A 16,896-nucleotide genomic window follows, 5' to 3' on the forward strand; every position below is an offset into this window, starting at 1 on the left:
AAAACGCCCGACACAAGAGCCGCCATTTGTAAAATTTGTAAACAAACGAAAATAGAAATACTTTCTACAAACACTTCACTTTGTATAGAAAGACTAATAATGAAACAGTTTATCAGAAACAAATCCCTTTCTACTACTACAACGTGAATAATATTTTCATTTAGGAGTCGGAACGAGTATTCACGGGTAAATGACATGTGTTTTCGCGATGTTTCTATCTTCAGCTTTCACAACAGTTTAATCGTGCTTGTAGTTGTATCCATTGACATATTTGATATGAAATCTTCTTATATTTTGCACATAACTAGCTTCCTTTTCATAACCTCAGTGGCTAAAACACTAAATATAAAATATTGTTTAATTTTAAAATACTGAGTGTAATAACAGTATGGATATTAAAGCTACACTCTCACATATTGACAGTTTTGAGTTTTATTTTGATTTTTGTCCCAGAATCAAATGATAAATAAATATTTCTAAATTGTTTGGAAAACTGCAGATCAACTTGTTTTTCATAAGGCCATTGCTCACAACCATAAAATATCACTTTAAGCATAAATATGAAAAATCATCTGAGCTAGTGTCAAATTATCATGGATGACACAACTCTAAAATCAAAATTAGGAACCTTTCTTAACAAACATTCAAGTGGTTGAGTTGGTTTTGTATCTTGAACATTTGTTTTGTAATGCAGTAAAATGTGCCATATAAAAGGGACGTAAGCATGTTTATATACCTACCAGAAATTAGTTTTCTGGTTTATGCATCTTAAACACTAATTTAACCACTATATTCTACTGAAAATGAATGTAAAAAAGACATTTTGTTTCACTTGTTAAGTTTAAGTAACTGACCTACGTCGGTAAAGTCGAGCAGAAATTAGAAAATTAAACTCCCTGGACTTATACAACAGAAGATTGCTATTTTGTCAATTTAATGATACATTGATTAGATCATCGTGATAATGTTGTAACTATCTACTATCACAACAAGCTTTAAGTATCTTAGTTTTAACACACCTAATGATCTGCCATACTTAATTTCGTAATAAAAGGAAAGGATGCTCTTTACAAACCCTTTCGATAAAGGCTGGGATTTTCAGTACAGTATATTCCTCGTGAGTAAAGACACTGAGGACCAAATGAATGTTTTGCATGAAATAAGATAGGAACCATAAGTACAGGTACATGTCAATTTCAAGCAGACATTTTAATATAACATTAAGACACCAGACAAAAACTTAAGGATTGAAGAACTGTTTTGCAACAAAATTGATGTGTCCTTTCAGGATTCTTTTGAAAAATGTCAAGTGTCATCTTACAAGTGGTTTTGCTAGTGTAGTTCATTAATTCAGGTATTCTCTACTTTCGGAGATACTTGATTAGTTGTTGATTGTCTGTGGTAGCAAATGAGACTTCGCAAGTATAATGTTGTTGTTTTTCGCTGTTTATTAGGAAAATTACATATGTGTACCTTTTTACAGGGTGAAAGGGGCTGAATACAGGCCAAATAATTGTTGGTGTCTATTTGCTTCTTATGTTATGTTGTCAAGCCTTTTCTGTCCATCTTACAGATCAGAATGTTGTCATTAAAAAGTCTCGCTTATAGTCTTAAACACAGTCCACCTAAATGCAGCCATGAAGTCTTAGTATGGTAACAATTATTTTAGAGCATAACTTCATTTACCATTATTATTGCATTTATCTGCACTTTTGAATAACATTCATGTTTGACTGCACTAATTTCACTGAGGGAATTTGCCCTAATTGATGATTTTTATTTTCATTATCACATACCATTACATGACTCTAATTTTTTAAAGGTACTTTATCCCATTATTGACAAAAAAAGGCCTGATTTTTTTTCCAAATAGGGAAAAAAAATAATTTCCTGGGTCTTTTCCAAAATGAACAAAAAATCCTGATATACTTTCAAATTTCATGTTTTGAAATACTGAGTTTATTAAATAATGAAGTCTGATTGCATATTTGTATGTTATTTTATGCTTTTCAGTGAAGATGAAGAAAACTGAAAGTCTACGAACCTACGGTAGACATCGAAACCGGCGTATTGTAGCCACAGATGTGTGGCTTTCTGACCAAGAGAAAAAGCATGGTGTGTTCAGCACATCATCAGAAAATGAATGCTCCACAAGTATTTTTCACAGCAGTAGCAGTAGTTGCCAAGATTCCCTCAACGCAACGGGTGACAACAGCTTCAAGCCGGCTGCCAAAAACAAGAAAACTACAAAGTAAATAACTGATGACTTTAGCTAAGAGCTTATTTTATCATTTTTCTATTTTTCTAAAATTTTATTTAATATAAAAGCTGCATAGATTCATTGTTATGACAATTTTAATATTTATCTTTTAAATACTTTATATTTGGATATTTGTCTGGAAACCTGTGATAAAAGATTGCTGATGAAAGATCGGATCACAGTTTATCATATTAATAATTGAAAAATATTTTTTATGGCTTAGTAACGCTTTAAGAAAAATGAAATTTTCAGCAGTCGACTTAAATTGAGATCTATTTTACATGTATTGTGAATTATCTGATATATATTGCTAAATTGAAAACATTGCTGCCTAAATCTGATGTTTTGAGGCAAATGATTTAAAAGTGTTAAAACTGACAATCTGTGAGAGTGCAGCTTTAAGATAAAATATGGTTTCTGTAATTGTATTCAAAATCAAAAGATTTAGACAGGGCTTCCATTAAGAATTTAAAACTGGAAGTTTGAACTTCCTTTACAGCAATATTGGAAGTTTTCCTTTGGAATTTGGAAGTTTGTGCCTCTCAAGAATTTTCTGCTATTGTCCAACTAGTTGAATATTAAAAAAATATAACTATACCTTGCGAACTTCACAAATTTGGATTTAAAGAATACATTTTATTTAAAGGATTATTAAGAATGTTGCCATAGAGTAACTTTGACAGATTTTAATATTCTGAACTCACAAGCGTTCACTTTTGGAAGTTTTCTCCAAAATAGTGGAAGTTTTTGTACTTCCAAGGACTCTATTTTGGAAGTTTTGGCATGCTTGAAGAGAGTAATATACTTCCAAACTTCCTTTAACGGAAGCCCTGGATTTAGAAGCACCTTTTGACCGCATGGATACCAGCATAGGTATACATACTCAGCTGCCTTCATAGAATAGGCTTAAAATAATCAAATACATTTCTTTCAATTTTAATAAAACTTAAAACATGATAATTTGTATCGGTAAATTCATACAAACTTGACATGTTTGGCAGTTGAAATCTAATATTGCTTCAATTTATTAAGCATAACTCCTATCATTTACAGTGAATTTCTTGATGTTCAAATTCTCACAACCTAACGATGTGCCCTTTTCTCCCTTAACAACCTATCCCCCTTTTACAGCACCCAGTCCTTTTTGAAAACCTGGCTTGAACCCTATAACTTTTAACATGTACTTTACAATTCATTTGGTGATTTTATATTAATTTTTCTACATTTCAGGAAAGTACAGCAAGCAAAATCTACTCGAAACAAAGAAAACAAGTTACAGACCGACAGAAGACAAAAGGACATGAAGAACAGTCAAGCGACAAAATCGGTATATTTTGTTTTAAGAACTGTTGTTAGGACTGCCTTTGTTTTACAGAGGGGGTTATTTTTGCTTATTTTGGAATGCCCTTAAAATAAGAAAACCTGCGTTTGGTTTAAACAGTATTTTTAATATATTGTAACACATAATATAAATTTAACTTACACAATTTACTTGCTCAATAGCAAACTCTGCTTTTTCAGGGTATATTTGCATTGTCTTCTTCAAGTGAAAATAGTTCATTGGCATCAGAAAATGGAATATCTCGACCTGCACTTCGAGACAGGAACAAACATGTAGACTACAATGACTCCCTTAACCTCAAAAAACAGCTGAGAGGGACAACTGCAAAAAGAAAACGACCTGTGCGTATATGTGTGCAGACAAAATGCAATAATTCATCTATGAATTTTAGTGACTTTGATAATTAATATCTGTGTATTGACTCACCAAGTGATATAGTTAAGAAGTCAAATAGGCAATCTATGGATACTAGTACCCCAGTCGTCAAGAGGACCAGAGCAGCAAAAAATGTTCAAAAGGTGACGAATTTGTCGCATATAGAAAACGTTGAGAGTCCAATCTCTGATACCGGCTACAATTCTGTTCAGACACCAGAAAGTACACACTCCCAGAGTGTGTATGAAACGCCATCTGTCGTCTCCTCTCAGGGAAGCAGAGTTAATGATGATAACTTGTCAGAAGTAAATGCTGATGACACTGGTAGAAAAGCTGTTGTTCAGCTTAAAAAGTTGGCTGATAGTTTTGTGGCTTATGCTACAAGTGATAGTGCCAAATCACATGCTTTTAAAAGTCGTCGTAAAGAAGTACTTGAGGACCATAGTTATGATAATTCAAAAAGTTTGTTCAGTGGAGTTGGTGCAGCTTTGTCTTGTTCACCATGTGACTCTAAGAATCATAGGCTGACAAGAGCTACAGCACAACGTAGAGGAGTTAAACCGGAAAGGATTTGTTTAGATGACAGCAATGAGGAATCTGTTGATGAAACAGATGAAATAAGTCACGATGAACACGAAGATGATAATATTGAAGTTTCTGTTGGAAGTGAAAGCACTGAAGATGATGAAGAGGACTATCATACATCTGAAGGTGAAACTGAAGACTTAAGTGCAATAGCTGAAGGTGAAGAGATATCGGAAGAGGATGAAAGTGACACCGAATGTGTTGAAAGTGATGGCAGTGAAGAATATGAAAGAGAAAGTGATTCTGAGAAGTCCAGTGAGTTTGGTAGGGAAACTCGAAGCACTAAAAAGACTTCAGGAACAGAAAAAGACAAAGCTTTCGAAAGACTTTCAGAAAGCCTTTTGTCAAACCATGTTATTGAAAGACGTTCCACAAGAAATACAAGGAAAACTAGACATAGAGATTCTGATCTTCATGACATTTCTGATATTACTGATTTGTTAGAGATGTCGCATATTGATTCAAGTGACTCCAACTGTACTTTGTACATGCTAAATGAAGACAGTACGTCAGTTTCTAGTAAACATAGTACAGGGAGGCTTTCTGGGCATACTGAGGAGGAAGAGGTGGAAGAGGAGAGAAGTAGTGAGGAGGAAGGGAGTGTTGATGAGGCTGAATTGGAAGATGATGTTGAAGAGGAAGAAAGAAAATCAGTGCTTACTAAACATCGTACAAGAAGGCTTTCTGGGCATACTGAGGAGGAGGAGGTGGAGAGTAGCAGTGGGGAGGAAGGGAATGATGTTGATGATGAAATGGAAGACGACGTTATTGAAGAGGAGGAGGATATTGAAGAAGATAAGGATATAGAGGTAAACTTTACGTACAAAATACAATCGTAGAAAAGCACTCAGTATTATACACATTTGCAAAGTTTGTTCTTTTAAATAAATGTTTTATTTATTTAAAAAAAAATCAAAGTTATTGTTAAACTGGTAAATTAAGAATTTCATAAATCATGATTAATTTCATGCATTTTAAACTAGGTGTAAGCAAAATGGACGAAATGAGAACACCTGGCAACAATTTTTAAAGAGTTTTTAGATGTGACCAGTTTAAGTTGCTTATTTCAATAAGCCAAAATTCTCCTCAACTTAATCTTAATTTTACTAAATAAAAAGTAGTTTATTACGATTATTTATATCATAAAGATCATTTCCTTTTAAAGTGAAAAACCTATTATAAAATATAAATATAACACAAATTAACCCAAGTCAAGAATAGTGAGCTTAGCCTAATTCTGTTAAAAGGGAATTTTGAGAAATTGGGGCTAAATATGCAAAATAACATATAACTCTTTTGGTAACAGCCGATGGAGGAGTCGCTACACACCCCAGCCAGGAAGAAGTACTGCCTGAGGGATAAATACCTGGAGGACCTTCAAAACTCATTCTCTGTAAGGATTTTTGTTTTTTGCATTAGATCAGCTAAGGGCTATTCTATTTAAAATTATAAGCCCGCGGGTAAGGCACTTTAAAATTGTGCCACCCTCCCTACAGAAGCAACTTTACCCTTTTGGTGTCCAAATTAGCAAAAAACGACACCGACCTATATACTAAGAAAATAATTACCTTCCCCGTGTGTGTTACATGTTTTGCTGGAATAGCCGTTAACAAATAAGGTGTTTAAAAAAATGATTCCAAATGTGTATGCATTTCAATATTTAATGTAATTTTTTTAAATGCTGTAGATCTACCATACATTTGTGCATTCATTTGTGAATAAAAATCAATGCCTTAATTCTTCTGTTGTCAGCTTTTCATGCAGCTGAGGACTATTCCATTCAAACATATAACCCCTGGGGGAAGACACTTAAATAATGCCGACCCCTGCAGAAGCAAATTTACCCTTTTGGGGTCCAAGTTAGCGAAAAGAAACCAAACCATTTATATATACTATTGACATAATTACTTCCCCCCCAGGGGATTATATGTTTTAATGGAATAGCCCTGAGTATAATAAACTGTTAAAACATATTTGGGATGAAATTGAATGCCGGCATGCATTGAAAGGTGAAGCTATCTGTTATTGTATGATACAATAACAGGTAGCTTTACCTTTCAATGCATGAGGCATAAAACAAATTTATGATGCGTCAATTTTGGGTCATTTACAATTTCTGTGGGTCAAAACCCGGGAGCTCGGGTCGATTGAAAGCCCTGGAAAAACGTCCAGTCCCATTAAAAGATGCGTACAAGGCTATTTAAAATTCAAGGAATTTTCAAAATACCTGCAATCAAATTCTTGGACGTTTTTGGCGTTTTTCCGGACGTATAAACGTCCGCTTATTGAAACCCCTGGTATCAAAGTATTGTACCTGACAGGTTAAATTGACCTTTATACTTAATTAAACTCATGAATCTCAACTCAAATTAATGAGCACACCTAGTTTTCAAAAGAAAAAAGGTGAGGTTTTGTTGTAGCATTGTTGTCATTGCACTCATAGTGCAAAAACTTTGTCTTTACTATAAAAGTGTTAAATATGGTTAATTTCAACCTGCTTTTTTTGCTGAAGACAAAAAATTATTTATATCAAGTTACGCCTCTTTTTTTTATAAGAAATACAATTGACAAATTTTAACATTTTACATTATTCAAACCTATAACAGTTGATGCAACTTGTTTCTTAGACTGTTTTGTATTTATTTCAACAGGAAATACTGACTCCAGTGCGTAGAAAAAGCAGTCTAGTTCCATTGAGTGCCCAGGCGCGAGTGTTCCTACTGTGTGACCAGACAGAGCCAATCACATTCAAGGATGCACTGCCTGGAAGGTACTTATTTCATAACATAAAGCCCAAGCATTTGAAATTAGACTCGGGTAGACAAGCCCGAAGCTTCACTACAATTCGGTTTGATTAATCGTTACAAGCTGTGCTTTATAACATTAAGTTTTTTTGAACAAGCAAGGTAAACATTTTACCAATTTGCAGGGCTTGTGGGAGTGTGTTAAGTTCAGTTGGAGACAAAAATCGCATGGAGAAAAGCAAAGTAGCATTGACATTTGCTTGCTGTGTTATTGTTGTCTGGTTGTACAGCCACTGTGCATATCAGAATAACATGTGCTATGAATAGCTATAGACCAGCTAAATATTGAAAATGTATGTTATAGGGATTAAGCAAGGTTTTCAAAAGGTAGAAAAGGGTGTTGAAAAACTGGAAACTTTCTCAGGGCTATTCCATTTAAACATATAACCCTCGGCTGGAAGGCACTTTTAAATTATACCAACCCCCCTACAGAAGCAAATTTACCCTTTTGGGGTCCAAATTAACGAAAAAAGACCCCACCCATACACTATTCAAATAATTGCCTTCCCCCTGTGGGATATATGTTTTACTGGAATAGCCCTCATCAAATCATTAGGGATTGTGTTTAATTGAAGTAATAAAAGGTTTTAACTGTTACATATGAAGTTTTTTATATTTATATGGTAGTTATAAGTTTTAATCAGAACAATTAAATATTTGATAGACTTGAACATTTAATTCAATGAAGGTTGAAGGGTGCCCATGCTGGTCTCCTTGAGGGCAAAAGGATGCCACTATAAAATGACAGCGTTCCACACTCTTCCATAATATAGCTAAAACCCTAATCAGTAATGTTAATCAATGGATGAGGAAAGATGTACGATCCATAAATACTTTATAATATATATCCAACAAACCAATGTGTTTCAGGATGATGTCCAAGTGTCGGAAGATTGGAGAAGGGGTGTATGGGGAGGTGTTCCGCAGCACGGGAGCAGACAACAAAAATGTGGCTATAAAGGTATACATAAAAAGATCTGTCATGAGCAGCTGATTTGTTTGGAATATTAGTAATTTTACAATTCTATCTGAAATATATAAATATAAGGTTTTTGTCTACAATTTTTTTTGTATTCTCGACAGGTTATCGTTTACGATACACCGGCAGAAAGAAAACTCACAAATTGTCGTAAAAGGTACTTTTCAGTGCCATCCGTTTACAAATTGTCATAAACTGTACATTCAGTGCATATCTTACTAGCTTCCCATAATTATTATAACATGAAACAAAGAAACCTATTATGCTTTGTATTTAATATTGCATGGTTTACAATAACCATTTTCATGGAAAAAAATATTTCGTCACTGTAAACAAATGTGGTGGCAGACGATTTTAACATTTTTTCTATGTGTCCTATAATCCATAACATGGCTTAAAAGTTTTTTTCTTGAGTTTTTCGCAGATTTTTTGGCCTGCATCTTATAAACACTAGTGTAAATCAGTCATTTATGGTACCAATCTTTATGAAACTTGGTATAGTTTCAGAATTCAAAATAAGGGTATACAATGTTACCTACAGACTTTTTGTTCAAAGCATATTTAATGCCCTCGGAGCCATTTAATGAAGCAAGCCGGGTCATGGCTCATCTTCAAAGCTCTTTCTTCCTATCTTTAAAAAAAGGATAACCACTAGTAGGAGTATGGTGCAGACACCCATACACATTGTCTAGATCTGTTTATATATCTAAAGTTCTTTACACCTTTTTGCCATGATTGCAACTAGAATACACTCTTTGCTCTGCTAGAAAATGTAGAAAATGCAATGTTGTCTTTAAAAATTGCATTCAACTATTTGGAAACATGTACAGAGTGTATAGGTCCCTATACATGTAATTGCATTAGTAAATCGTGATGCATCAGCAAAATCAAACATGTTGAGTAGGCCTGCATTCATAAAGCATCTGAAGTCATCTCTTTAAGTTTTAAGATTCAAATTTAAATTAATTAATTTTAATAAATGTCTTATGCACCAGTCAATAGTAACCACGCCCCAAGCCCCCCCCCCCCCCCACCAGGTCCAGGGAATAGCCGGGACTTTGACTTTCGGTCCAGCCAACCCCGGTTAAAATCTCCACCCTGTGGGGTCGGACTGATGGTCAAATCCCCTTCAAAGGCCCCTGCATCCCAGGCAGCCTAGGTTAGGCAAATTCCCCGCTACATTTTGCGCGAAGACAAAACCACCGCATACACCCGGCACTGCGGGGCCACCTGAAAGGTAAAAACACGGCCCATTTCCCCGGCTATCCCCGGCATACCCCCGGACTTGGAGGGGCCGTGGTTCGATTGACTGGTGCATTACCTGAACATATAACTTTGATTTTTTTGTCACATTATAAAAAATTGTTTTTATGTCACAAGTGAGGTGTTAGGACTGAAGTGTTTTATGAATTCCCCATAGTTATAACTCTCTTATCATGTTGCCATTTCCAGATAATCCCAATTGAAGGTGACTTTGCAGTGAATGACGAGCCTCAGAAAAAGTTTGGGGAGATCCTTCCGGAGATTGTCATAGCCAAGTAGGACATGTATACTTTCTTACAATGCAGTACAAAAACACATGTACACACATAGACAAAAAATATATTAGCTCTAAGTAGAAGACTATAGCCAAAAATAAGACTTTCAGGAGACTATAGCAAGAAATAATACTATCAGTGGACTTAAGCCAGAAATGAGACATTCGGAAGTCTATAGACAGAAATGAGACCATCAGGAGACTAAAGGCATAAACAAGACTATGATGAGAATATGGACAGAAATGAGACTTTTTCAAGTACATTTGTACTCCTTACCCTAAACCTTCCATTTCTGGAAATTAATGGTTATTTTAGATCTATCATTAAGTATTTTCTTCAACAAAAAGGCATTTTAATTAATTATTGAAATTTACTTATATTTATGCATTAAGGTCCAATTTTCAAATAACAAATAATTCTAAATCAATTAAAATCAAATCACTACCTCAATTGCAGTTTGTGCTTTTGATAAAAGGGAATGTCACCTGATTTGTCACAAATACAAAGTATCGATCTGACAAAGAGTTGTATAAAATTGAGATGGTATTTCTTAGAGAGCTGAGCAACCTGCGAACAAGTAAGGGCTCCATGACCGCGAGTTTCTGCGAGGTGAACGATGTGTCATGTGTGAGGGGAAAATACCCAAAGGAACTTCTAACACAGTGGGACACGTTCAACAAAAACAAGTCCTCCGAGAACGATAGGCCTGGTAAGTCCTGCTTTATGTTTAAAATATGTATTTAGTTTGAACTTTGTTTATTTTACAATAATTGTAGAGAAAGGTATCGTAATTTTTCTATAAATCGCCCATCCTCTAATAATCGCCCACAAATAATGATGACCAATTTTCATCTCGGATGAAATCAATTGTCTCTAACTAACGCCCATCCCCTACTTTGAACTCGGGTACGATTCTGATAATTGCCCGGGCGATTAATAGAACAATTATGAGCGTGTGGTCATGTGTTGTGGGAGAACCACTTGTCCAGCTTGGTGACCATGAACCAAACTCACATGTGCCCCATGGGCTAATTTTACAAGGGTTGCCTTAGTGGGAAGGGAGTTCATTGTCTACTGCGCTTACTAGACAAGATATATTTAACTTATTTGTGTTTATCATACCTTATTTAAGCTTCAAGATTTAAGCTCTTACAAATCACAGTTGAGTAATTTTCCTGAGTAACCATCTTATCCCTGAGCATATGACAAAATGTTGTAGGTTCAAGAGTTTCACTCTTAAAATCGAAACAATTTTGCCTTGACATGATCAATCAAACTCTTAGTTTTAATAATTTTTTTTGATAATTACTCGGAAAAAGCCATCCCACGAAAGATGGCCCAAAGTTTTTGTTCTTCTGAGAGGCATAGAGATGATTTCCCTAAGGTGTGGCTCGAACAATGACAAATTGGGGGAGAGATTGACACTGATACCTATAAATGACATATGTTTTGTATCCGGGGTAATATATCCGTAGGTGGGACATCTTCTGCAAAAATAAGCGAATAATATACAAGTGCCTTTCCATTTCCAGTTCTTACATTTAGGTAATCTTTTAAAAATCTTGTGACATCTCATTGTCAAATTAGAAAGATGTACGTTCAGTGAGTAACTTTGAAAGAAAATTCTAGTACCTGAACATTTGTTTCTGTTAATCAGTGGTCGAAACTAGAACAAGCCTGTTAGCCCTGTGCTGGTTCATCCAAAAGTCTAACTTCAATGACTGTAAATAATATTATTTCAAAGCGGGCAAGCATGCTCTATTATTTGACAGTTAACCATACTTGTATATTTGTAGATATGTTTGGTGATACCCAGCTGTTCATCGTGTTTGAGTTTGCTGACTGTGGCTCTAGTCTGGAGTCTTACGAGGTAAATTGCAATAGCTAAAAGGTCATAAACATACCTTTACTTCACCTTTCTATCACATATCATTTGACCTAACAAGAGTTATGGCCCATTACTTATTTAAAAATGGTATGAAAATCTTGTGTCACATGTAGCACTGAAAATATTGAACATACAGTCATGAAACTTAATAGGTATGTTGGTTCAGGTTAGCATGGCCTGATGTGCACCTGCCATTTCTGTCCCATTTTACTTGGTCTAACAAGGGTTATGGCCCATTTGCCTGGTAAAAGATGGTATGATAGTTTTTTGTGTTGCATGTAGTGCTGAAACTATTGTGCATATACTCATGAAACTTCATTGGTAAGCATGGATTGTTGTGCACCTTGGGCTAACAAGAGTTATGGCCCTTAATTATGGTAAGTAAATAATTGTTCAAAAAATATTGTGCCATATGTAGCTTCTAAGGTATGGCACCTCCAGGTTTTAAAGTTTCAAAGGAATGGTAGACATCAGGGGTCATTGTGCACTTTCACAAAAACTTAGAAAGATACATGTGTCATAAGCAATATGAATGATACATTATTTAATTACTAGAAGGTTCATTTCTTTGTACCATACAAAATCACTTTTCTGTAAGTATTTGACAATTACCTTTTTTCCTTGCAGTTGTATCATCTGGCCCCAATTTCTCAAAATTTACCATGTCCCTTATAACAGGATCAAGATATTCTCACTATTTTTGTTTTGGTATAATTAAAGAGTTATCTTTATGATATTGACAATAAGGCTTTTTTTCATTAATCAAAATCAAATTAAAGTTAGTATTTTGGCTAATTGAAATAAGCTACTAAGTCTGTAAAGCTTAAGAAGTTTCGAGAAACTGGGGCCAGGTATCTAGTCCCTTTAAATCAGCATTCTTGCTTTCTTTGTAAAACAGTATCAGTATCAGCAAATGTCTTATTCATGAGGTGAATAAGAAATATATGATGAAGTTCAAGTTTTCCAGATTCAAGTCAACCAATTATTTTCCATTTCATCAATCTATTACAGTTTGAAACTATCAGCCAGGGAAAAAGCGTTTTGACACAAGTGGCCTATGCGCTAGCCGTAGCCGAAGAGAAATTACAATTTGAACACAGAGATTTGCACTGGGGAAACGTGCTGGTTCGCCCCACGGAGGACGAGGTCATAACGTTCCAGCTTCTCGGGAAAACATACGAGGTTCCCTCCATGGGGGTGGAGGCCAGTGTGATAGACTTCACTTTGTCACGGCTTACGAAAGGTATTGAACAAAAATAGGCATATTCATTTGAAATGTAATAACAACTGTTTAAAAAATATAAGTTAAAAATAAAATTGCTATTTTACTTATTTTGAGGAAAAAAATATCAGTCATATTAATGCAATTCTGTAGTAAAAAAAATGACTTAACATTAAAGTTAATTCACAGATGATTGAATGCTATATGCTTGATAAAGATGTCTTAACCGGCATTAGCTTAATGAAAGATAAAAAATTAGGATTTCTATAAAAGTCCTGAAATATGACAGGCACTGTTTACAGTTATAACATACACTAAATACTCCATTTGAATTCAAGGACAGCCTTGTATTTATGCATTAAACATATTTTTTTACCCTCTTTCATTTGATGATGTGGAGGTTAATGTCTTATCCTTATGTTTTAGATGGTTGTACAGTGTTCACAGACCTGTCAGTTGATCCGGCCCTTTTCGAAGGAAAGGGCGATTACCAGTTTGACATCTACCGTCTGATGAAGGAAGGCAACGGGTAAGAATGTCTATTTTACAACAAAGAAGTCTATAAACATAATATGTGTCTACCTTGAAGCCTTTGGTACACTTATTTACAATAAGCATGTGACCAGCAGGTCACATAGGCCAAAAATACATATGACTTGTGTACAGATGAAAAGGGGTGCTTGACTAAACATTACATGGACAAAACCTCCCATGTAATATTACATCCTATCCTGGATGTAAGATCTCATAAAAGTTTGTCAGTATGGAGACACATTTATCACCACAACTATGGTGGTTTTTCACAAATTATTGAATTATTTCTAAATGTAAATGATTGCTTCCTAACTGTCAATAACCTTTGAGTGTCAAAATGATCTGGGAAGTTTTGTCCACCCTGTCAACATCATGTTGGATGTTTTGTCCACCTAGCCCAAAATTTTCAATTAATAGTTGTGTGGCTGCATATTTCACAGATGAAAAAGCTAAAAATATTGCTAATATTTTCTATTTGTACACAAATTATTTGCAAAAAAATCAATTTAGTGAAAAAAATAATTCTTAGATGAATTTAAAAAAAATAATACCAGTAATGATTTTACACCATAGATATAAAAAAAACAGCAAGAAGAAAGTCAAAAGAATAAATGCATGAGAAAAAAACAGAGAGAATTTTCCATATCTGTTGTGCTTTTCTCACTGATATGTATTTTTTCACTAAGAAATTTTATGAATACAGCCCCTGGTAATTCTTAAGTATGGTACACTGTGTTCTTATTAAGACTGAACATTTATTTGAATCACTCGTGAGTCTAGTTCCTAGTTAGAAACCAGTAATATAGTCCTTTTCTGGAGGCCATGAGAACTACCCCTGGTGGGGATTGAACACACACCTTGGGTGAGGATAAGACTCCTTTACGACTTTTAGCCTTTAAACCTTACCAACTCCTACTTTAATCCACATATATTTCTTTTCACAATATTTACATTTCGTTATTCTTCACAGAAACCAGTGGAAGAAGTTTGAAGCCCGAAGTAATGTTTTATGGCTCCACTATCTGGCAGACAAGCTCATCTACGCGACCCGCTACCCAAGCCAGTCTGGGCGGCAGGATCGAGATGTCATACGCCAATTTCGACAGTTTACAGCCTCAATGCTGAACTACAACAGTTCAGTGGAAATGGTGGTGGATGCACTGTTCCTGAACTCGTGACAGGGGCATTTTTGTTTTAATGGGCAGTCATTGTTTATGAAATGACAAGCAATGATTTTATTTATATTGGGTGCCCATACTCTGGGTTTTTGAAACACGAGATACGAGTGGTTTGGAGCAGAAATGTATGTAAAAGATGTACTGAAATTGGCATTGTGACTGGAGAAATAAAGCTGTCAGTCAGCTAGTAAAGTGTCATCAAGCTTTCAGGGACTGACTTCAATGTTGGAATATCTAGGATATGAAGGATGTCCAAATTCCTGGTTTCTGAAAGTGATTTGCAGCAGAAATGCATTTAAAAGATGGTCTGAAATTGGCCGTTCGGTACCAGAGAAATTGAGCTGTTCAGTCAGCTAAAAAAGATGCATCAACCTTTTTGTGACACATTCCAGGAGTGAATTCAATGTTGGAATATTTTCAAAGGACTTGAAACCATGAAAGGTCATCTGAGACAATAGGTAGAGATGCACCTTAAATGACTGCAGAGAAAAAAATGGAATTTGTATCTAGCCTGGTTGCGTTTTATGTATTGATAGTGTCAAAGTACAATGAAAAAGGGTAATTGCTAAATTGCTGCTGAAAAGTTCATACCAACTGGTTTCGGCAGACTGGTTACTGCTGGTGGGTCGCTGCTGACTGGTTGCTGCCTATCAATTGCTACTGACTGGTTGCTGCCAATCGATTGCTACAGACTGGTTGCTAACAACCGGTTGCTGCAGACTGATCGCTACCTACAGATTGCTACCGACTGGTTGCTTCTTACTTTTTGCTACAGACTGGTTGCTAATGACCGATTGCTACTAACTGGTTGCTGCCGACTGATTGCTACCAACCGATTGCTACCGACTGATTGCTGCCAACTGGAGAACTCTATAGAGCAGGCTGAGTCTGTGAAGTGTTTTTTTCTTGGAGTTAAAAACTTTCTTTTGATCATGGTTAACAGGAACGCTGTGTTGAAGCTTTTAACAATGAAGATTTGTTTTTACTTCGGTGAGCTGTTGATGATTTATTCTTATCTTGTGGAATAGATTTGTTTGTTTTTAATGAATGCATTATAATTTTTTTATTTTCGTAGACATGCCAAAAAACAGGCAGAACATGAAAAAAATTACCATGTTAAACATTGTTTTATTATATATTGCTGTTTCAACTGTTCATATTTATTTTTTTTATCTCAATTCTGCATGTACATTAGATCAATTTTAGTACAGTTGAAACCCATTGCCTCAATATTGCTTGGCTTGATTTCCTTGTTGGCTCGAACTTGATGTAATGGACAGATTTTATTTACTCTGTAAGCATTTCCACTCGGCTCAATATTTGTGAGACTCAAAGTACTTTGGCCGGACCCTGGGATATCAAGCCAATGGACTTCGACTGTAGTTTGATGATGCAATTTGTATAACTATGTATACGAGACTATTAATTATGTAAAACTAGGGTTTTAACTGGAGTTATGGAACCAGGAAGGGTGCTGTAAGTTAACTTCTGCTTATTTGATAGCCCCCCTCAGGCCTTATGGAGACAAGCAAGTCTACCCTTTTGCCTTCATGGCATGATAAAAACTTTTATGATAATTAATACTTTTACATATTTGGCAGTTGAAACCAAATAAACACAATTCCTAACATTTTCTGTCACAATCACATATATATATAATAATCAAGTCCTTTAAAGTCTGATATAATGTGCCTTTTTCTCCCTTAGCACTCTCTCCCTATTCTGCAATACAGTCCTTTTTAAAACCTGGTTAAAACCCTAGTAAAACATTTTGGCAGCTTTTTTATGAATGACAAAATAAAGATTATGTGTTACTTATAAATATATTGCTTCTAAATAAATATTGACTAAAACTTAACTTGAATGTGCAAAGATCAAATACTGTATATTGAACTGTATTTTGTCCATGGTCTGAATTTCCAATAATTCTATATATAGCAATGCCCCAGTTGTTGGTACCTTCGTGAATGTGTAATGATAACAGTATTTCTATTTTGCGCAATATGTGTAATACTGATGTTTTGTTTTGTAAATTTATTAAAAAGAAACATCAACGCAACACTTTTTCAACACATAACAATCATGGTATAATTTACAGACAAAAGTTACGTTCTCTATGATTTTGTATAAATAAAATGTCAAACATAGAGCCACCTTCCAGATTTGTTTTTAGGATGTTCTGAGGGTAACA

At 35.0% G+C, this 16,896-nt stretch overlaps 1 protein-coding gene across 1 annotated transcript; it reads left to right on the top strand.

The window, feature by feature from the left end:
- Window positions 1–26: 26 nt before the first annotated feature.
- On the top strand, window positions 27–16,770 carry LOC128211442 (uncharacterized). The gene is made up of 13 exons (XM_052916242.1): window positions 27–186; window positions 2,014–2,251; window positions 3,491–3,587; window positions 3,782–5,371; window positions 5,869–5,955; window positions 7,214–7,332; window positions 8,237–8,327; window positions 9,798–9,883; window positions 10,438–10,592; window positions 11,680–11,753; window positions 12,783–13,014; window positions 13,420–13,522; window positions 14,498–16,770. The coding sequence occupies exons 4-13, from the start codon at window positions 4,064–4,066 to the stop codon at window positions 14,703–14,705; spliced, it is 2,463 nt and encodes an 820-aa protein (XP_052772202.1). The 5' UTR covers window positions 27–186; window positions 2,014–2,251; window positions 3,491–3,587; window positions 3,782–4,063; the 3' UTR covers window positions 14,706–16,770.
- The last annotated feature ends 126 nt before the right edge of the window (window positions 16,771–16,896 follow it).

Source organism: Mya arenaria, chromosome 12, assembly GCF_026914265.1.
Source record: "Mya arenaria isolate MELC-2E11 chromosome 12, ASM2691426v1".
Classification (NCBI taxonomy): domain Eukaryota; kingdom Metazoa; phylum Mollusca; class Bivalvia; order Myida; family Myidae; genus Mya; species Mya arenaria.